We start from the raw sequence: 22,683 nt of genomic DNA, 5'->3' as shown, positions 1-22,683 counted from the left end.
TGGCAAAGTCTGGATTCATAGACAGGCATTATGAGTGACTGGTACTCTGCTTGGAAAATCTTTTCCTGCTGCAAAGTTTAATCCTTCTCAAAAGTAATCCATAGGCATTGAATTCAAGACAAGCATTGGACATGGATAAATAGGATTGCTTTACTGACAGTTCTCTGAAATATATCTTGTGTTTGCTTTTTTAGTGTAGATTTGTGCTTTGAGTTTTTAGGGGAGAGGTTATCTGGTTGGCTACTGTGTGAAGCAGAATGCTTGACCAGATGGACCATTGCTCTGATCCAGCAGGGCTTTTCATAGCAATGTACTGCAGATTCATAAATCTCATATACTGTTCTAATGTCAGTTGCAATGTGACATCCCAGTGCCTGCTGTAGGCAAATGTTAAAAACCTAAGTGGTTCTTGAATTTTCTTCCCAATTTCTGCTTTAGTTTCTCTCTCATACATGAAATCTGAAGAATTCTGCACATGTACTTTGATTGGAATTGTTGCTGCGAAAACATATTTTCAAAAGTGAATGAGTACGTTTTTGCTTTGCCCTCTCACCTGCCCCCTTCCCTAAAGATCATTGGGGATGGGTGTATCTTATGGACTGGGCAATATTGCAGCTGCAAAAATTATAATATGAATCAAGACCTGTCCTCGTGTGTCACCCAGTTCTGTTTGTGTATGTTAATTCGAGTAGTTTTGCTGGTGTTGCTGTTTTGACTTCCCGGTGGCTCCCTGCATTCCACAGGGCAGATGGCCGTGTTCTTTGAAAGGTTTTTTGGCTGGGTAGATTGAGCTAGAGCAGGCAATAGTCTGAACAGCAGGGAGAATCTTCATCAGAAAGTATGTATGGGGTGATAAAGGCATTTGGAATAAGACTGATTTGGCAGCGTATCAATTACAGTGCAGAAATCTGTCAAGTTAACAAGCTTCCTTGGTGGTAGTGCCCTCTCCAGTTTATTTCTCTCCAGCTCTTCAAACTGTAAATGGAGGTCCCACAGATCTAAAACAGATGGAGTCATATGTATGCTAAGCAGAGCAAAACCCTAAGCTTTGCTTGATATGTATCTTCTGTTTTGTGGATTATCTTCTAGATTGTCACAGAAGATGATTGTACATATTTAGGTTGGCTATGTAAGGCCAGAATGGCTTCAGGGTATCCAGGGCAATCTTGCATAGTGTGAAAGTACACTCATACATCCTTACTTAGTCATGTATCCACTGCTTGGGATTTTGTTTAGGCCAGATTATCCAAAGGAATATACTCTGACATATCCAGGCAGGTTTTACCTTTTGTCCTCAGCATACACTGATGTAAGTAACATTGGGGCTATTGACTGCAGTAGTCTAACTTCTCATGAAATTGGATGAAACAAGAGAAACCCCAAACAGTTCCTTTCTTTGTCCTTGCATATTCTGTGCTACCTCAGTTATGCTGAAAATATACATGAATGAGGCTCAGGAATTAATTTGCTGAATGTGGGAAGAGTTGAGAGTCCATTTGATATTGAATTCAGGGAGGCTAATACCATTGCATTGTCTGTTCTGTTAATTGTTCTACTCTGGCTTCATGAAAGTCCATGAAGAAAAAACACAGACTGTTTGTTCAGTTCATGAGTACTCACTTGGTTGAGCATGCACGTAGTGAAACAAATGCACCATGTGTGATTGCTGCCATGGGTGTAGGGGAGACCAGACAAATTGGTCGCGTACCTGAAAATGTCCACCTGTATTGTGACTCAAGTTATGGGATATGGAGGAGGGGGAGGATATAGTCTCCACACCTACTGGTTTGGCTACACACCAGTGTTAGAAGTTCAGACTGGGATTAGTTAGACTGTGGGAATGAGCAGAAAGACAGAAATGCTAGAGTACCCTTCCCCCTTTGGTGTCCAGTTCACTTTAGAAAATCCATCAATTTCTGCTGAGTCTCTCTGATGTATTGGGGGGGGGGGTGGCCTGCCCACCAGGAGTGCAAAGAAATGGCACAGCATGGAAGTGGCAGCCATACTTGGTGCATTCTGTAATTCTGGCATTGCCTTACCTATGATTGTTACACATTATAATTCACAGGCAGTTTGCCTATGTCACCCTGTGGATGCCATTCTGTCATCCTCAGCCAACATATGGCATTGGAGAAGTTATCGGGAGATTCAAGCACATGGCTTTAGCCTCAAAGGATCAGGGGGAGGGAGCAGGATGTAGACTGGAATGGCAGCCCAGAAAAGAGCTTCTCCCTGCTGTTCTTACTCTGCGTTGCTGTTTCTGCAGGGCTTGGACTTTTCCTGGAATTGCAACTGATCTCCAGACTCTAGAGACCAGTTCCAGTTGAGGAAATGGCGGCACTGGAGGGTGGGCTCCGTGATTTCAGGTCCCTGCTGAGCTCTCACCCCAAACTCTGCCTTTGCCAAGCACCACTCCCAGATCTCTATGAATCCCCCAAGAGTTAACTGGCTTCCCCAGCTGGCCTCCCTGGGCTACTCTGAGGCCAAGTATGGAAAAAAGTGCCTCGTTTTTTTTCCAGGGCATGAAGCAGGCCTAGGGAAGGGAGAGGAGGACCAGTTTTGATTGGGGAACTGGAGTAGGGGAATTGAACACTGTGGGATGCTGAAGCCAAAACTTTTTGTACTACTATTGCTGAGAGAAGCTAGTTGTGCTATGAAATGAAAGCAGTGTATAATTGCTGCTTAAGATTGAAAAGTTTATCTAATGAAGGCTAAAGAAAGAAGAGTGTGTGGGGACTGGAACAGGGTTATAGGAACCTGCATATAATGGCTATATTTAGTGCCTTAGATCTTGAATCCCATTTTTGTGGTGTTGTCCTGTCGCCTTCTTTTCAAGGTTTGATTATGACTTCGAGACTGTTGGAAGAGATCAGCAGACTCCAGCTTGCTAGTAGGTGGGAAAACTACTGATGTAGATACGATAAGCATGATAAGCACCAACCCAAGCCATGAGGATGTTTGAGGAAAAGAGAAAAAGAAGGATGCTGCCAATCAGAGTGAATCTAAATTGAGCTGCATGGAACTTTTGGGGGAACACTGGGACATTATGGTCTAATCTTTTGAGGCTTTTCTGACCATTGTGGCAGATGGGCTTATGTTTTTTGTTGAGCCTGATGTGCATGTGAGAGAGTTCTAGGGTTAATGATAAAGAAAAAGATGTTGCAGTGTGGGGACCTAGCACAAGCCAATTCATAGCATGTAGATATTTCAAGGAAGTAAAAAAAAGAGTCACCTTTCTTTCCAGTTATCCTGTTGCTGTATGATGAGAGACACACCCAGTAATTCCCTAGAGTCCTTCTTGCAGAGTTTGATCTATGGTGTGTCCCATTTAAGTGGGTGATACAATCACCAATTAATTTATAGTCCTAGCAATTTTAAAATAGACACAATATGATAATTCAGTCTTGTGCTGTTCTTTGTTAATTTTCTGTGGCATTTTACGAAGCATTAAACATTTATCTGTCCCATCTCCATCCTTCACACTCTTGGTGGCAGAAATCTTTGGCAGTTCCCTTGCTCAGTGGCTAAAAACAGGCACTTCTAATTTGTGTTGTCACACTATAGCTCCCTCCCACTCAATCTAGGCTTCCTTCTCTCACAGTGGATTTAATTAACTAAGTTTATTTTTTTCCTTGCACTGGGAAAAACTATTCAGCCATGTGTGATAGCTATTCATACATTGTTTCAAGGGCTCTTGAGACTACACTTAGCTGTGTGAGCCACACGTATGATACATGAAATGCTTGAGATTGGGTTTGCTTGAGGTTTGTAGAACTGAGCTTTGTGTGCATGTTAGGTATACAAGTAAGGAGAAACTGCCATACTTTTCAACTTAATAAAACTTACCTAGATGTACATTACTTAGAAAATGAGAAATATTTGAAAAGTTACAGATTTCAGAGTCAAAGAAGTCCACTTCTCCATAGTATTTCCATGGTGTACTGAAGAGAAAGTAGAATGTATCCTTTGCATGTTTTTGCTTGTAGCTAGGTAGATTCAGTCTCAACCTGGATGGCCTGGACTAGCCTGATCTCATCAGATCTTGGGAGCTAAGCAGGGTCAGTCCTGGTTAGTACTTGGATGGTAGACCACCAAGGAATGCTGGGTTGCTATGAGGTAGCAGGTAATGGCAAGCCACTTCTGAAATCTCTTTCCTTAAAAACCTCATGCAATAAATTGGCTGTAACTTGGTGGCACTTTAAACATACTCTGATAAACACTCAAGTTGTCCAAGTATGCTCAGCATCCAAACTACACTTTATGTCTTTTGTCAAATAAGGCCACCATATTTCACCGGAGACAACCAAAACATCGAACAGAAGAATACTAGGGGCCAAGCCCATTGCATTCAGGAATACAATGGGTGCTAGATTGGGGTGGGTGGGTTGGTGGAGTGGAAGAACTCTGTGGATGGCCTCTCCCTCCCCTCAGGACCTGGAAAGGCTGCAGGCTGGAGTCCCTTGGGAAGGGAACTCACAGGCAGGGGCAGCTCTCACACAGCAGGGATCTGCAGCCTCTGAGCTTTGGAGGGAAGTGGAAGGAGGAGGAGGTGGTCAAGGATGAGGCACGGAAGGCGATTGGCTGGCTGCTGGATAGACAGGCAAGCTGGTTGGAGGAGGAGGAGGAGGCATTCAGGGGCGGGACAGCTGCCCTGAGTGGGTGTTAAGCCATGAAACCAGCTCCTCCTCCTAGGCCTTACCAGAAATATATAGTGGTACAGATAGTTACTGTTAAGACTGTGATAGAAGAAGTACATCTGTAAGAATGTGCATGCCTTGGACCACATTAAAGAAAAGAGGCTATTCTCTGAATAAACCTAACCCCAAGCACTACTTGAAATTAATGTTCTTGCTGCCAGACTAAAAACTTGGCCATTGGGATACCACCATGTCCTTTCTATGGAGGGTCTACTTAATTTTGGTATTCTGAAATATGGGACTTCCTTAATGTTAAAGTTCAAGAACAAAAGAGCGTTCTATATTTGACAGCCCTGTGAGATGCAACAAAGGAATTTTTAAAAAAAATTGAGCAAAATTCTAGCACTGATTTGCTAGTTTTTTTCAAAGCTGTTTTTTTTTGGGGGGGGGGTCTAAACTGTTTCAGAATAGAATGAGTAGGGTGCTAATCTCCCCCCCGCCCTCCGGGCAGTATGTCTGTGCTTGTAAAAAGTTGTGTAGTACCAGTAGTGTTGCCAGCTTTCCTGCTGTGGCTGGATATCTCCTGCTCCTTGCTTCTTGAGTGGTAGTTGGGGAAATGGGGCAGGGATAGGGGTGCCAGCCTCCAGGTGGTCCCTGGGGATCCCCTGGAATTACAGTTTATCTCCAGAGTAAGGAGATCAGTTCTTCTGGAGAACATGGATGTTCCAAAGGTGGACTGTATGGTGATGTACCCCTGTCCTCTCCTGGCTTCATCCCTAAACTTCCAGGAATCAGTGACCCTAAGCCCTCATACCCCACTGGTGGTCAGGAGAGTTCTGGCAGCCCTAGGTGGGGAGATGGTGTCAACCTGGCAATGTCACTTTTGGGTTTTAGCGAGAAGTGACATCTCTGTGTTGACAACATCTTTTAATTCCTCTCTCTCATGCCATTTCCCCAAGGTCTTCTGTGGGTTCTAGGTATGCACCTGGCAACCCTAGGTAGCAGACAAATTCAATAGTTGAAGCATGTCTAAGAACATTAATACAGTAGGAAGGCAGCTGCATTGGTTGCCAGTCCTAGCCTGGATCAGGTTCAAAGTTTTGGTGTTGACTTTTTAAGGCCATCCATGGCTTGGGCCCTGCCTATCTGAGGGACTGCTCTGCGGATGCTAATCTACTGGAGTTCCCTGGCCCTAAAGAAGCACGCCTTTTTGGTCCTGGCCCTAACCTAGCATGGGCTCCCAGGAGAGCTGAGGGCCCTGACGAAGCTATCAGAGTTCCGCAGGGCCTGCAAAATGGAGCTCTTCCACCAGGTCTTTGGTTGAGGACAGAGCCAGGAACAACGCGGTACCCTCCTCAGGCTATGCAGTAACATCCAGCACAGCCCACTCTGGGGTATGTGTGGATGGCTGCAGGAATGGGGGGAGGGACTATACTGCCAATCTTGTTTTCTTTTCTTTTTAGCTATGTTCTATTGTTCTGTTATGCGATGGGAATGTTATCATGTTTTATAGGGGGTTTTATACTGTACCCCACCACGAGTCTCTGGAGAGTGGTGGGCTAAAAATCAAATAAATAAACAAGCAAGCAGTTCAGGGAAACGTAGAATTTTTTAAAAAAACCTCAAACTTAATCTGTTTTATATTAGCCTGCTGAGGAAAGAATTTAAGAGTGGAGTCTGAGAAAGGACATGGCAAGAGATGAGTCAAGCCAGGAAATGGATAAGGGGGGCTATCGAGGGGAGAAGTAAAATTTAAAGAAGGAGGTCTAAGATCTCAAAGGAGTTGGAAAGGGGTGTGTGTATGTGTGGAGATTTCTACAGAGCTGTTTGAATGAGTCAGATAACCTGGAACTGTGACTCTGGCATCTTATACCTTCTTCTTCCATTCCTAGACTTAACTTTAATGGGGAAAATGTCACATCCCACTCAGTTTGTTTAACAGTTACGTGTTTCTTTTGGGAAGTTTTTGCTGCAAGCAGCTCAGTTTTCAGGTCTCCTTTCTATGCTGCATTGCAAAACCCAAGACTGGGTAATCGCTAACGGTTCTTGACTGAAAATCCTTCCTCCTCTTGTGAGAGTTTCCAGAGCTTGTGTGTGCTGTGTGGCGTATATGCCCTCCCTAGTATTTTGGAGGATTCCTTACTGGTATACTGGGCTCAGGTGCTCTTTAATAATTTGACTACAGCTGACTTTCATTTTCTATGCTTCTAAAAAAAATCTGTGGCTGCTTCAGGATGTGGGAGAGAGATAGTAGTTTATTAAAAGCTGTATTTCTCAGTTGTTTGCTACCACCGGGAACTTGTCCTGTCATCAGAGATTGATAGTTTTATGGGTGTGCCATCTCAGGCCTTGGAACTGAAAAGTTTGTATGCAAAGCCAGTAAATTTTCCTGTAAGCAGCTTGTATAAACGAATTGGTTATGGCAACAGACTGCTCCTGTCATTTGGCAATGGCCCTGCAAACCAGCCCTGAGCTTCTTTCAATAAATGTCCTTTTTGAAATGTGACTCAGAATGGAAGACTGGGCCTAATAAACCTGGAGGGTATTAACAGTGAGATTTGGTTGGAGTTCTTGATAGAGATCCACAGGCCTGCTTTTGACTGTAATGTTTTTTTTCACAAGGTTCTCTGTCCTTCCTTTCTTCCTTTCTTCAAATTTATTAAATCCAGAGGGGCAGAATTGGAACTGCTGTCCACATTTATAAGAATTGTGTAACACTGTGTCACTTTGTTAGAAGCTGGGCTGCCAGTGGGGACCGCTGACCTCAGGCATTCTCCAACATCTTTTGCATAAAAGGTCTTGGGAGGCCTGACTACTGGGAGAGAAGGGAGGTTTACTCACCTTGTTCCTTTTCTCTTCCCTGCTGGGCCTTATCACAGCCTAGGGTTGTTCTAGCTGGAGTCTGGAGATCTCCCAGAATTAAACTGGTCCCCTGGAGAAAATGGCCCCTTTTGGCTCTGCATGGCATATCCCATTGAAGTCCTTCACCAAACACTCACTACCTCAGGCTCCACCCCCCTCCAGCTCCAGGAATTTCCCAACACGGAATTAGTAGTTCTACCACAGCCTAGGAGAAGAGAGCCCAGGTGCCTCCTCCCAGACCTTTAGTTGATTTAGGAATGTCAGTTCTCCGGTGGGACCTGAGGATTCCCTGGAATTATAGCTCATATATTCAGGCGACAATGATCAGTACCTCTGGAGAAAACAGCTGCTTTGGAGGGTGGATTCCATTGAATTCTAGTCCACAAAGGTCTCTCCCTGGCCCAAATCCCACCCGCTTCCTGCTCTACCACCAAAGCCTCCAGGTATTTCCCACCCAGAGATGACAACCCAAAGTGGATGCTTCTTTTGAAGGTGTTTCTGGAGGGGAACTGATTTCTGTAGTCTAAAGATCAGTCGTTAATGCTAGGAGAACTCCAGGTCCCACGTGGAGATTGGTAACCACAGGCTTCATCCCTCCCAGGGGAAATCCTCTGGCTATCTTCTGGGCCTGCTGGCCAGCTAGCCAAAGGCCAAGGTACCAGACATAATGCCTTATAGGAATTGTCTGGCTCTAGTGACTCTGCTGGCCTTTGGAGCACAGTTGCTGTGGTCTGCTGTCTTCTCCTTCAGGATCAGCTGGCCTTAGTAAGGGGGGGGGGAGGTAAAGTCCCTAACTCTGGACATACTTCAGGATGCAGGCTGGAGGAACTATAAGGGGACCTCTTCTCCCAGACTAATCAAATGACATGCATATGTATGTAGAGCAGGTAGCACATAAGGCAGCAAAAGATTTCTAGCCTGGCCTTCTCCCTGATGTGCTAGTGAAGGGATATAATTCCCTGCCTCGCCCTACATACATTCAGAAGGATCTCAGGAGAGCTGTACCTTGGGTTTTATCCTCAGTGTGGACCCTGTACTGTAGACATTTGTGTAGGTTTGTTCAGTTCTTTCATGAAGGGACTTCCCCAATGGAATGTGCAGTTGTTTCTGATGAAGCCATTATTGTTCATGTTTTGTTCCAAAACTCTCCACAGTCATCCAGAGCCGGCTGGCTGGCTGGCTTTTGCAGCGTGTGTGATCTATCTGAGAACTCTGGCTACAGAGTAATACAAGAAGCATGCCATTCCTGTTAATCCTTTGATTAATATGAAGCGGATGGCCCTTATCCAGTTGAGGGGTGCATCAATTAAAACATTAACATAGGATTTCCTGAGCCTGCTAGAATGCTGTAAAAGATTCACTTGTGCTGTGCCCCCCACCAATACTTCTCCAGAATAGACTTTACTGTCCTTTGCAGAAGAAAAGAGCATATTGGCCAATAACTGTATCTGAAAGGCTATTGATGTGCATTTAATGGTCTTTAAAATTCTGGTCCTGTAGGTGTGTCGTTGTGCTCTTCAACCCCCGGAAGAATAAGCAGCATCATATTCTGAATAGTTCCAGGTGAGTGATGCCCAAGGTTGTCAAGTGATGTCTTGCTTTTCCTTCTCTGGAAGTCTGAGAGGCCTTTTCAAACTTTGCCGAGTGGTGGGGACTTACAATAATAATTAAGGATACTATACAGAAGACCTTGTGATTCTTCCATCTGTCTTGCAGTGTTTCATGTACAGTAGCTGAAATGGTTTGGGAGCACAGGATGGGAACCCAAAATTTAACAGTGTTGGTTGCTCTCATAAAATCTGTCTGCAGGACAATAGATATGACAGAGAAGCCCACTTGACACAGACTGGTGTGGTTTTGCTTATAGTCTAAAATCCACCCCCTACTTGTGCTGAGTTGAAAACTTCATCACCCTCAGCTGTTTCACAAAAAATGCCTTTTCTCTTTTTGAACAGGAAGACTATTACAGCACTTGCTTTCTCTCCTGATGGGAAATACCTGGTCACTGGAGAGGTAAGTGATGGAGCCTGAACGTCAGGCTATCCTTCAAGTTTCTCTTATGTGAAGTCTCTCTTCACACGTGCAGGGAAGGGAGGAACAGACTGAAGCCCCTTTTATTTCATTTATTTTAGCACTTGTATCCAGCCACTCTTAAGACACTCATGACGGCTTACAATTATAAAATCTCATAGACCATAAAACCCCTATAACCCCCCAACAACCCCTACAAGATTGGCAGCCAAATACCCCCGACCTCCCAAGCAGACCAACCTAGTGGAGGGGTGCATAGATATAAATGCCCAGCCTGAGGATGCCCCAGGGCCATGTTGATCTTGGCCCTGGGCTCAACCCAGGACCTGGCAGAAGAGCTCTGTTTTGCAGGCCCTGAGGAACTGTGATAGCTCTGTCAGGGCCCTCAATTCTCCCAGGAGCTCATCTCACCTTTCCCTGCCTCTTTGGGATTGGGGGAGAGCACAGAAACAAAGGACGGGGACTAGCTCCTCACCTGACTGAAGGGCTAATGTTGCCTTCTTGCTGATAGGCTCCTTGCTCTGACCTTCAGGAGCAGGGAAGACTGGCAGTTTGACTGCTGCTCCCCTCCCCGCATATGCACATTAGAAGAGTAAAAAAAAAGAAAGCCAGTGCTTGGTCAGCAGTAAGGTGATGGTAACTTGAGCCCTGCTCTGAGACAAGAGACAAAGGCTCTTCCTCCTTCCTGAGTTGGGGGGATGCACTGGTGCTGCAAGGCACTGAGCTTTCCCTGCACACTGGAGCAGTTGTTGAGTGGGAACATTCAGGGTTCTAGATAGGCTGAGCTATCTCAGCTAACACGTAGACTGACTTTGGGAGGAGTCTTTGCTTCGTGTTACAGCATATACTTTTTGTATACAAAATTTGACCATTCTTTCCTGGTCATCTTCAGTTAAAGGATTTGGGGGAGCAAGGCTGAAAAAAAAGCTCTCTGAGATGCTGGGACTGTAGTTACAGTCTTGTTATGGCCCGAGCAATTCATTAAAATGATCCTGAAGAAAACAACTTCTGATCTTATTGGAGCAATTTGTCAGTGTGGTTCAAAGATTAGGAAGCATGGCTCATGCTTATGTAAGTTGTTTAACAGTTTATTTAAAATACCCACAGGGGGAAACCCTAATTGGCTTCTGTGTTATGATTTCTCTAAACCACGAAAGGTAGAAACTAGTATGAATCTAAGTTATTTCTCTTTAGCAGCTTGCTTTTAGATGTATTTTCCATAGAATAGAGCAGGGGTAGTCAAACTGCGGCCCTCCAGATGTCCATGAACTACAATTCCCATGAGCCCCTGCCAGCACTTGCTGGAATTGTAGTTCATGAACATCTGGAGGGGCCACAATTTGACTACCCCTGGAATAGAGAGTGGATATTCAGACCGATGAAAAGCTAAGATAAAATTTGTAGGGTAAGAATTAGCTGGCGTCCCTTTATTTGTCTGTAAAGGAGGACGTGGATCAGAAGTTCCTGTTTCTGTCTTGAGATACAGAAAAGACAACACTGAACAGGGTTTTTTTGTTGTTATTTTAAAAGTCATTTAGAATGAAGCCTTGAATAGTGACAAAGATTCTGGTGCCTGTGGATTTGGCAGGTTTAGTTCATTGCTGGCAAAAAGTTTTTCCCCTTGGAAGATGCATAAAGGAAACACAGAAATGATTGCATTCTGTATCTAATGCAGACCAGATACACGATATTCATACTCTGTGTTCAGTGAAACTTGAATTGTTGGATGCTGAAAGACCGCAAAAATGCTGACTGTCCTCTTCTTGTCCATGTTGGCTAGCTGCCATTTGAGCCTTCTGAGCTGATTACTGTTGGACTCTGTAAACACACGTACATGAAATGACTTTTGATTATTAAAAATTCCTTCAATCATAAGCACTAAATTCACTGTGTTATTCTTCTCCCCCCCCCAAACTAGGTAAACCCTAGTTAAATTCTAGATGTTTATCAGCTGTCCATTTCAATAGAAAAGAACAAGAGTCCAGTAGCACTTTAAAGACTAACAAAATCTGTGGCCGGGTATGAGCTTTCGTGAGTATCCGAAGAAGGGAGCAGTAGCCCACATAAGCTCAAACCCTGCCACAAATGTTGTTAGTCTTTAAGGTGCTACTGGACTCTTGCACTTTTCTACTGCTACTGATGGACTGAAACAACTATCCATCTTGACCTATGTCTGTTTCAATGTCAGTCTTTTTGGATATCTGGTCTGCAGGTCTATAGGCTGAATTGCCTTCTCGGTTAACAATGAGGTTATTTGTCCTACTGGAGGCCGAAGTCTGAATACAGCCAGCAGTGAGCAGCCTGAGGCTTTCAACAGCTCCAAGCAGACTGCAGTGGTGATGAGTGCACAGCACCTGGTCCTAAGAAACATGGAGTTCCCCTTAGCTATCTTAGCTATAGACAAGCACAGGAGTTCAGTCACACCTGCACTCCTAGAATCATGGAATCATAGGGGCTTTTCGCACGCCTTCAAAATCGCACAATGGTTGCCAATTGAAAACGCTACTGATTTGCCGTTATGCACAACGTCGTTGACAATCTGCCACACACCTGAAAACGATCTGCAAAAAGCGCTTCCTTGTAGCGCTTTCAGGGAAATCCCCAAAAGTGGATTCACCCTCCGGAAAGCGATACACTCCTGCAACCAATCTGCAACACTAGCGAAAAAGACCTGTGCGTTAACATTGTTGCGGTTTCTACAAAGTCCCTCCCCCTGGTTCTCTCCTCTGATCTTCCGGCGAAGCGATCGCCATTTTTTTTTCTCCGAGCGAGCGGGGATAAACGCACCAGCGAGCCTCTGTTTAGAGGCTTCCCCGGCTTCAGTCCCTCCCCTTCAGTCACTAAGCACAAACAAGACAAGCCCGTTTGCTGATGTATTTTCCCTTTATTTGTTACACATTCATTCAGCCGAAAATCGGGCCCGTGAGGGGGGGGGGTTCACTCGGAGGGAGCGTGGCAACGAATAAATGACAGCTCAAACACACCAGGCAGCTGGATGGGTCTCTCCGTTGCAACAAATCAACACAGATTCGTTGCAATGGGTCTGGTTTTTTTTTAAAAAAAAAACTTTCTTAAAGTGAAAGGGGCTGTTTGGGAGCATGCTAACGGCTGCCCATTGGCTGCTTGACGGCCAGGGGCGGGACAAGCTTGGCAAGAGCGCTTCCTTTCTAGCGATTTTTGCCGAGACCGGAAGCCTGTGGGAAACGCTACAAAACGCAACTGGATTCCACTACAAAGGCAGGTATGCATAACGACGAATTCCACTATTTTAAATGGCGATTTTTCATTCAGCAACCAATTTGCTACAAAGATCCCGGTGCGAAAAGCCCCATAGAGTTGGAAGGGGCCATACTGGCCATCTAGTCCAACCCCCTGCTCAACGCAGGATCAGCCCTAAGCATCCTAAAGCATCCAAGAAAAGTGTGTATCCAACCTTTGCTTGAAGACTGCACTGGACTCTTGCTCTTTTCTGCTGCTACAGACAGACAAACATGGCTGCCCAACTTGAACTATCACAACTATTAAACATTGGTAGATCTGTTCATGATTTTCTCATTCCCTCTTGTAGCTGCCAGTGGCTACATGGTAGCTTTGTATATAGGAGGTGTATAAAGGGCCATCAATTGCAAGTGACTTATGGTGACCCCAGCAAGGGGCTTCCAAGGCAAATGAGAAGCAGAAGTGGTTTGGCATTGCCTTCTTCCTCAGAATCTTCTTTGGTGGTATCCCTTCCAAGTACTGAACCTGCTTAGCTCCCAAGATCTGATCAAGCTATACCATACCACTTTCCGTCTCACAAACAGAAAGTATTTTCCCTTATTTTTTTTAATGAACCTTTCTTTTTTTATAGACTTTTCTTAATATAATACCTTTATCATGTCTTGACCCCTGCCAAATAAACATTCAGACCTGATTAATCCTTTCTTAGTGATGAAGGTTCTGCAAGGGGGGAGTGTCTCAGTTCTGGGTTTTACATATTGTACCCATTGTTCATTATTGACTGTAATTTCAAGTCCCAGCCATGCATGAAGAACACTGGATTTTGAAATCAGAAAAGCACAGCAATAAGATCAGTGAACGCTCAGGATAAAGTTGCAAAGATTCTTGGGATCATTCCATTTGGAATTTTGCTTTCTGAAAGGAAATTTTGAATTTCTTTCTGAAAATTCCCATCTCCATTCACTATAAAGACACTTGTCAACCCTGGCTTGGGAAAGCACCACTTTGCCTGGTTGCTATGGAGTTGTCATCTCACAGTCTTATGTGAAATCATGCAGAGGCTGTTGAGTAGGAGTGGACTGTCAAGCTTGCACGTCTATTTTAATTGTTTCAAATGTTTCATGCTAGATGCAGCACTGCTAAAAGTGTTGTGTTGACACCCACATGAGGGTGTCTGCGTTTGGAAATGCAGCCTGCCTGTCTCTGTTAATCAAGATAATCTGGTCACTATGGGACTTATTTAACCTTGTTGCCCATAGCTCCCCTGAACCTCTTAATTAAAACTAGCTCTAGGGCTGATGACTGGGATCTTTTCTCGGTCTAGGAATTTGCAGGTATCTTTGCATCCCTCTTTTCACTGAAACGGTTCATCTCTGGGTGTGAATATCTAAAGAAGTTACTCCTGACTGTCTTTGTTCTCTTCTTTCCACTTTCTGTGCCCCTGCCAGTTTTGCCCGTGTTCTGTCCATAAGGGCCTGGTGGTGAGGTGATTTAGTAAGACCAAGCACAGGCAGTTTCTTTTAGCATGGCATTAGCTTGGTGTAGCAGGTAAGAGGGACAGACTCTAATCTGGAGAACGAGGTTTGATTCTTCACTTCTCCTTCCGATGAAGCCTGCCGAGTGACTGCGGGCCAGTCAAAGTTCTCTTAGAACTGTCTAAGCTCCACTTTACTTCACAAGGTACTTGTTGGGAAAAGAAGGGAAAGTGGTGCAAGCTGCTTTGAAACTCCTTAAGACAGAGAAAAGCAGGATATAAAAACCAACGCTTCCTCTTCTTGTTCTCCTGCCCTTTGAACAGCCTCCTTCCCTCAGGCTAAATTTTTCCCATTGTTTTTATGCATTTTAACATCATTTTTGCATCAGTGACATGAAACAAACAACTCAACTGAGAATACCAGCCATGGAAATGGGCAAAATGGTTCACAATGGCAACCTTATGAAACCCACTATCGTGCAATGATGAACAAATTCATAAATCTCTAGAAACAGACAGGCAGCTAACAGAAGTGAGGGAGTCCTCTGTGGTGCCTCCCTTAGCAAGAAAGGAAATGTGTACTGCCTCACTGAGAAGATTTGATTCTCAGGCATTCCTGGTAGGCAGAATTTCAGTGCCCCTCATGACCGGGTCAGTTCTTTTTCAGTTAGGAAACTGAGAGCAAGTAAGTGTGCAGCACTTGAACACTCTCATGTTCCTTTCAAGATCTTGCATAGTTTTTGCTTAACATGGCCATGTTGCAATATATTCAGCTGTGGCATTGCCAAGTTTCAGGAACTTGGTTCTGGTACACTGGCTGTCTTAACAACAAACAATTGGCTACCCTGCTGTCTCTGAAAATACTTGATCTTCTTAGACTGTAATATTTACCTATAAATTAATCTTTAGGGAGGTTAAACACCAGTAAGCTGGGCATTTCCAGAAGCTGCTAGACTTTGAGTCATTTGATTAGAGGATCACCAGTAGGAAAGCAGACTACTGCATTTCTGGAAGTCATGCTCTTCACCGGTACCGCTGATAGAGCTCTGATTTCTTATATTTAGCTTCCAAATAACAGATTATATTGGGGTCATGGTATAGTTCAGAGAACTGTTCCTATTTGGCAACCATTTATATGTTTTAAATGCTTTTCTGTCCCCCCCCCCACTCATGCCAAGGAAGCATAAAAGCGCGTTTTTAATTTTTCTTTCCACTGGTTGGCCATATCTAATTTATGACGGGATGGGATAATTTGTTATGCTTTTGGGTGGTTAAAAAATGTTACATTATTGCAGCCTTTCTCGCCCTTTTGACTGTAGGGTTATCCCTGAAATACCCCTGCAGCCTTTGAGTGCCCCAGAAGTGATGCCAGTTGGCTAGACCTCCCTGCCATGTCCTGGAAGTCACATGGTGTGCATGACATCACTAATAAAATAAAATGCTTGTTAAATAAGAAGTTAGCTTCATTTTGTGTGTATAGTACCTTGCCTGAGCAAAACAAGGAAGCATTCATTTTAGCTGTCATAAAGCCCACCATGCAAAACAACAGTTCTCCTCAGGGGAACTAATCTATGTGTTTTGGATCTCACTTGTAACCATGTAAGATTTTCCTCCTGCTCCTTTTCCATTGTGTGTGAATTTAGCAAGGCCACCGCAGATCAGATGAGCAGGAAGTCACTCTGTCCTCCTGAATCCTCCCTGGGTTAATTAATTATCTGTGTGTAAAAATAAATCCCTCCCTCCTGGAGTAGTCCTTCTGGGGCTCTGGAGTAACCCTGGTGTTATTAGTAACCATGGTTGAGAATGACTGCATTATTGTTACATTATAAATAGGTAACGATCGCCTATTAAATCTCAGTACAGTGTCAATAACTAAAAATGTGATTCCTTATCTGCAAACTTATCACTGAAGTTTGAAGTCCACTTGATGGTAACACAAGAACTAGGATGGAACACTTATGGACCTCCGGTAGCCTTTTAAAATCTTTAGCTGACTATTTGTGGACTGAAATTGACAATCTGATAACTGCCCCTGCTAGAAAACCTTTGGCAAAATGCAGTGGCCGTTTCCAAAGAAGGATGCAATGTCAGTGATTTTAAGATCATGTTCACTTGCTCTTGCTGTTTTTCTCTCTGTTTTCAGAGTGGGCACATGCCAGCTGTTCGAGTATGGGATGTTGCTGAACGGACGCAGGTGGCAGAGCTTCAAGAGCATAAGTATGGAGTGGCGTGTGTGGCTTTCTCCCCCAGCTCCAAGTATATTGTCTCAGTGGGTTACCAGCATGACATGATTGTCAATGTTTGGTCATGGAAGGTAAAAATATAAAACAAGAGTGCCAAGTGCGGGCCACAAGGAAGCCACACATCTCTGTGGGGGGGAGGATGGGGAGGCCTGTGTGGGCTGCGGGGAGGTCATGCGTTGCCAGGGGGGGGACGGGGAGGCCTTCCCCGCAGCCTGCACAGCACATAATACTATGTGCTGGGTGGGCCGCGTGGAGGCTGCTGCCTCGCTGGGGCGGCGGGAGCCAGGGGGGCCTTCCCCGTGGGCCACAGTGCACACCCGGTGCCTCGCAGAGGCGCCAGGTGTATTCTGCAGCCTGCGAGGGAAGCAGCCAGGGGGGGGGGGCTTTCTTACAAATGGGCTTTGAAGCTAGTAAATCATAAGATCATATAAATTAAGGGTTATTCCTTGCAGTGAACCCGATATGGGATGCCTTGTGTTAGATTTCCTTCATCCTAATGTGGGAAATGGTTTATATGCTATCAACTTGTTTTAAACCATTAGTTTTTTTCAGCGCCCACTTGAAATGCTAGGATCATATTCTTGCCTTCAGTTGAAGAGAAGAATAGATAAATACCTCAGTATGATGTTGCTGTATTGATCAAGTGTTATTTTATTGGGGTACTCTTAGGAAATAAGATGTGTCTGATATGGGGTGGTGCGTGGTCTTAGCGAGAGCAGAAATCTGTGCCAGAGTATCAAAAATTATCCCCAAAAAGATGAGCTTTACTGCTTACATAAATTACACAGACTATGCAAACCCAACCTGGATAGCCCAGGCAAGCCCGGTTCTGTCAGATCTTGGAAGCGATGCAGGTTTGGTTGGAAGGGCAATCCCCAAGGAATACCAGGGTTGTGATGTGGGTGTAGGCAATAGCAGACTGCCTCTAGGTATCTCTTGCCTGGCAGGCAGACGATCTTAGGATTGCCTAGCTATATTACACACATGCCATACAATAAATATACATAAATAAATTCTAAGCAAATAAGTTGACTCTAGATCAAATCAGGCCTGAGCTCTCCCTAGAAGTTAAAATGACCAAACTGAGGCAATCATACTTAGGTCACATTATAACAAAACAAGAGTCACTAGAAAATAAAATAATGCTAGAAGAAGTTAAAGGCAGCATTAAATGAGGAGGACCCAACATGAGATGCATTGACTCTATAGAGGAAGCCACAGTCCTCAGTTTGCAAGAACTGATCAAGGCTAATAGAACATGTTGGATGTCATTAATTCACAGGGTCAATGTAAGTCAACACACAAAGTGTTGCTGATCTGTCCTGAAGGAATTTCAACAACAAGCTAACATGGAGTGTTAGTGGCTAGTTTATTGGATTAGGCTCTAGTCATGGAAATCTCTGGGTGATCTTGAGGTAGTCTTGCTCTTTCAACATAATCTACCTTCCATGGGAGAAAGGTGCACATTGTTCCGAGACCTTTTAAAGAAGGAAGACGGATTTAAAAGATAATGAAACCACACAGACTTTTTGTTATCATAGTTAATCTGTGGAATATACTTTCTAGAATACAATAGCTAAGCCAGAGGGAAATTTTCCTCTCCTTTTCTGTCATTTCCTTTTCTTAGTTATCTGAGGCACACACAGCAGAAGATCACAGCAGGCCTTCTGAGATTAGTCAGTTTGGTTGTTTTGCTTAAAGTATCCATTCTGAAGCAAAAAGATTCTCTTATCTCTTTCATTTAAAATAGCTGATACTCATTCAAATCTAAGCTCCCTCTGGTTGCCGCTGTAAAAAGGAAAGGTAATTGTTTGCATACATGTCTTTTCAAGCATCAAAGGAACATGCATTTGTTTTTGTCAAGGTTCCTTTAAAAATCTGTTTGCTCCCTGTGATACTCAAAACAACGCCTTCAACAGTTGTCTGGTGATAGTAGAAGTAGTTTTTCCAAGGAGAGAGAGTCCTTTGATCAGAATGCCAAATATACAAGCAGTTTTGTTTGAACAAGGATGTATGTTATTGCCTGGTGCAGCTGAAATATCACATTTTTCTGGTTGACTATGAAAATAAGTACTTAATATTAAGCACAAGGAATACTAGAATGGTAATCATTTTGTGCTTGTGTAGCAGATGCAAGGTAAATTGGTTAGGGAGGATCTTTTGGACGGCCTGTTCACAGCAAGTAGTTACCGTCAGAATGCTTTATTTTGATGTTTGCATTTTGATATCTTAGGGACCACCTAACACCCTATGCCCCTTGCAGAGCCTTGTGCTCTAAGAGTACTGATAGGTTGATGATCCCTGGCCCATGTAAAATCTGCCTGGCCTCAACCAGGGCCTTTTTGGCCTTGTTCCCTGTCTGGTGGAATGAGCTCCCAGAAGAGCTGTGGGTCCTGCTGGAGCTAATGCAGTTTCGCAAGGCCTGTTGGAGCGAGGTCTTCTTGCCAGGCTTTCAGTTGAGGCCAGGTGGACAATTAAGGAAAATCCTTTTTTACTCTCTGATGAAACCACCATGTCCTTTTGGTTGCTGGTGGGTAGCTGGGGGAGGGGTTTTAGGGGAGTGGGTGGGTATGGGGGGGTTACTGTTTTAAGTTGTATATTTTAAATTTGTAATCAATCTTTGATCTGGCTATGCCAAGAACGGTGGCATACAAATATATAATAAATAAATGAATAACTTTTGGATTCTGATAATTAGATACCCAACTCTTATGTGTATCTCCTTAGCGCTAGTTTAGAACTTCATAAATTACTTGATGTGGACACTCCATATGAATGCCCACTAATGTAGAGAAACAATGTGTATGATTCTTCCCTGCCAAAACAAGAGGTTGTACCAATCTGTCATCAGTGCAGCCGGGCATTCACGGGGAGTGCTGATTAAGTAGGAGGTATTGGGCTAGATCCAATAAGTCTTCATTCATGAAGGAAAAAGCATCTTCTATCAGAGGTTTATTGGAGAGTGGGCAAAAGTTCCTTTTATTTACTTCTCCCACACTAGAATTTTCTAAAACTCTAATATATATCCCCTCCCCCTCCCAGTTGTCATTTTGTCTAATCTAGTGAGAGTCTAGAAGATGTGCATCTTCACTGTGAAACATTTCCATTGTAACTCTTGCTGTCTGCATGCGTTTTAAGATGTCTTTTAAAAGTAATAATAGTGAAAGTACTTAATCTAATGAGTGATATCCTCAGAACAAGCCTTCAAGTTTGTACTGGTAACTCATATTAGAGGAGTCCTGTTGATGAGAAAACTATGAAATGTCTCAATTTTCTCTTAGCTCCCCCCCCCCCACCATGCTTTGCAAAATATGAACTATGACTCTATGATTGTCTCTGGTCATGGATATTTGCACATGAACTGTTTAGTAAGAGATTTGACCTGCTTGAATGCCTTCTTTCCAGAAAAATATAGTTGTGGCAGCAAATAAGGTCTCAAGCAAAGTGACAGCGGTTTCATTCTCTGAGGACTGCAGTTACTTTGTCACCGCTGGAAACCGGCACATCAAATTCTGGTACCTAGATGACAGCAAATCCTCCAAGGTGAGAGGCAGAATGAAAAATGTGCCCAGTTGTTGGTGGGAACATTTGGAAGACTATACTTCTAATTGCTGGCATTTTGGAGAGCTTTAAGTGTTCAAGTCATGGCTACCAATTTGATAATTCTGGCCATAAAGGAATAATTTCTTTTTGCATACATATTACTGTGCCAGTTTGTGTGTGTGTGTGTGTGTGAGTGTAATGCCTATAGCCACCATGACATATTCTCTCCTTCTGCCCTTCCCTTGGGCCAGGTGAATGCTACAGTTCCTTTGCTTGGGCGCTCCGGATTGCTTGGGGAACTGAGAAACAACTTCTTTACGGATGTGGCCTGTGGCAGGGGCAAGAAAGCAGACAGCACCTTCTGTATCACTTCCTCGGGTCTCCTTTGTGAATTCAACGAGAAAAGGCTGCTGGACAAGTGGGTGGAGCTAAGAGTAAGTTCTAAATCTGTAGCTCTTATATATGTGTGCACAGGAGAAAGGGGGCCAGGGATGCACCGAGCCCCAAAAAACGTGTGTTGTGCGCACCCACCCACCTGTACACTTTCCCCTTAAATACAGAATTCCTAGTTTCTTCTATGCTTGCATTTATTTCATTTTGGAATGTATACTTGGCACTCTTAGTCCAGAATTGTTCTTGCGGTTTCCAATACGGCAGAGAAACAATAAAAGTACCAAATAAAGCAATTTAAACTGTCATAACGTAAACAAAAGCTACCATAAGATTCTTTCATAGAGCTAAAATAAATAAAGCCAGCCATAAAATCTATAAAACAGCAGCTAAGAGCAATACTAACAATCTGAAATCAGCCAAGCCAGCATCGCATATATGAGCAGCACAAGCAGTAAGTCTGAGTCCCTTAATCAAGAGGAGAAATTGAATCTTTCAGAAGCAGCATCTGGATAATGGCTTCCTTTGGAAAGTCATTCCAGCCCTGGGAAGCTTCCATCTTTGGGGCAAGCAGTTGTCCTATACAGAGAAAATCTAATTCTCATTGTCTGAAATAGTAGTATTGGTAGCTTTGTGTATTATGTTGGTTGTAAATAAAAACTACAATTTTAGTTTTAAGCCTTTAAATTATGGTGGGTTTTATAGTCCTGCTAGTCAGTCTTTATTTAATATGATGATGTTATGGGATGGCTAAGCTGAGGTTGGAAAATAGTGACTTGCTTAACTTTTGAAGCTGAACTTCAGCATGAACCAACTGAATTGGGCAAGATGTGCTTGTGCTGTTTCCCAAGCAGTAGTGTGGGTGTTTGTAGAAGTAGGCTATGTAGAAGCAAGGGTCTGCTGAACTATGTAACACTGTGAAATTCCTTTTTCTTTGTAAATAATAATCTTTATTTTTCTAACCTGTCCTTCCCATGAGGCTCAGGGTGGGTAACATCAGTTTATAGAAGAAGAAGAAGAGTTGGTTCTTATTTGCCACTTTTTTCTACCAGAAGGAATCTCAAGGCAGCTTACAATCGCCTTCCCTTTCCTCTTCCTGCAACAGATATCCTGTGAGATAGGTGAGGCTGAGAGAGCCCTGATATTACTACTGGGTCAGAACAGCTTCATCAGTGCTGTGGCCAGCCCAAGGTCACCTAGCTGGTTGCATATGGGGGAGCGCAGAATCAAACCCAGCTCACCAGATTAGAAGTTCGCACTCCTAACCACTACACCAAGCTGGCTCTCCACACCAAGCTTGGCTCTCTATCGACAATCAAAAATTTAAAATATTCTGAAAGTTAAAACATTTTTGAGTGATCTATAAAGGTAAAGGTAAAGGTAAAGGTATCCCCCTGTGCAAGCACCGAGTCATGTCTGACCCTTGGGGTGACGCCCTCTAGCGTTTTCATGGCAGACTCAATACGGGGTGGTTTGCCAGTGCCTTCCCCAGTCATTACCGTTTATCCCCCAGCAGTAAGCTGGGTACTCATTTTACCGACCCCGGAAGGATGGAAGGCTGAGTCGACCTTGAGCCGGCTGCTGGGATTGAACTCCCAGCCTCATGGACAGAGCTTTCAGACAACATTTCTGCTGCCTTACCACTCTGTGCCACAAGAGGCTCTTTGAGTGATCTATACATCTGCCAATTGACACAATCACAGAGGAGGTTTCTGTTCTTGGGGGGGGGGGAGGGAGCTGGGATTTTTCCCTCTGGTGTTTCCCCTCAGTTTGAACAGGAGCTCTACCAGGGGGGGCAGTCAGTCTGATGTCATGAGTGTTACATTCCTGGCCTCAGCCATAAGCCTGGCAGAAGAGTTCTGTTTTACAGGCCCTGCGGAACTGATTAAGGTCTTGCAGGGCCCTGATCTTGGTTGGCAGAGCATTCTACCAGGCTAGGGCCAGGGCTGTAAAAGCCCTGGTCCTGGTTGAGTTCAGTTTCATCTCTTTGGGGCCAGGGACCCTGACCTAGTTTCAATCTGCCAACTATAATGCTTGTTGAGGGATGTTTCTAAATCTTTGTTCACTCTCCAGATTTAATCTCTGCCTGCCTCTCTCTCGATTGTTCCTTTCTTCTTTTCTGCACTAAAACCACCTTTTCTCTTTCACTTAGAACACAGACAGCTTCACAGTAAGTCAGAATGAACTCTTTGCCACCAGCACTTCACTGGCCCATCATGCTTCTCATTTGCCATCATTGTTTGCGATTGTTCACATTCCAGCATATTAGCAATACTGAAATAAG

General features: G+C 44.0%; 1 protein-coding gene across 6 annotated transcripts in view; it reads left to right on the top strand.

Annotated features, from left to right (window-relative positions):
- The window catches only part of MAPKBP1 (mitogen-activated protein kinase binding protein 1), a 141,292-nt gene that overhangs the window by 66,506 nt on the left and 52,103 nt on the right, over nucleotides 1-22,683 (top strand). For 5 of the 6 annotated variants that reach the window (XM_077322794.1, XM_077322789.1, XM_077322792.1 and 2 more), the window contains 6 exons: nucleotides 9,000-9,062; nucleotides 9,455-9,512; nucleotides 16,367-16,537; nucleotides 19,872-20,009; nucleotides 20,261-20,443; nucleotides 22,552-22,569. In XM_077322794.1, coding sequence (XP_077178909.1) covers nucleotides 9,000-9,062; nucleotides 9,455-9,512; nucleotides 16,367-16,537; nucleotides 19,872-20,009; nucleotides 20,261-20,443; nucleotides 22,552-22,569 — 631 coding nt within the window. The remainder of the gene's footprint in view (nucleotides 1-8,999; nucleotides 9,063-9,454; nucleotides 9,513-16,366; nucleotides 16,538-19,871; nucleotides 20,010-20,260; nucleotides 20,444-22,551; nucleotides 22,570-22,683) is intronic. The other variant, XM_077322791.1, reaches the window with a different exon arrangement.

Source organism: Paroedura picta, chromosome 2 (assembly GCF_049243985.1).
Source record: "Paroedura picta isolate Pp20150507F chromosome 2, Ppicta_v3.0, whole genome shotgun sequence".
In the NCBI taxonomy this organism is placed as follows: domain Eukaryota; kingdom Metazoa; phylum Chordata; class Lepidosauria; order Squamata; family Gekkonidae; genus Paroedura; species Paroedura picta.
This window is presented reverse-complemented; position numbering and strand designations above follow the sequence as displayed.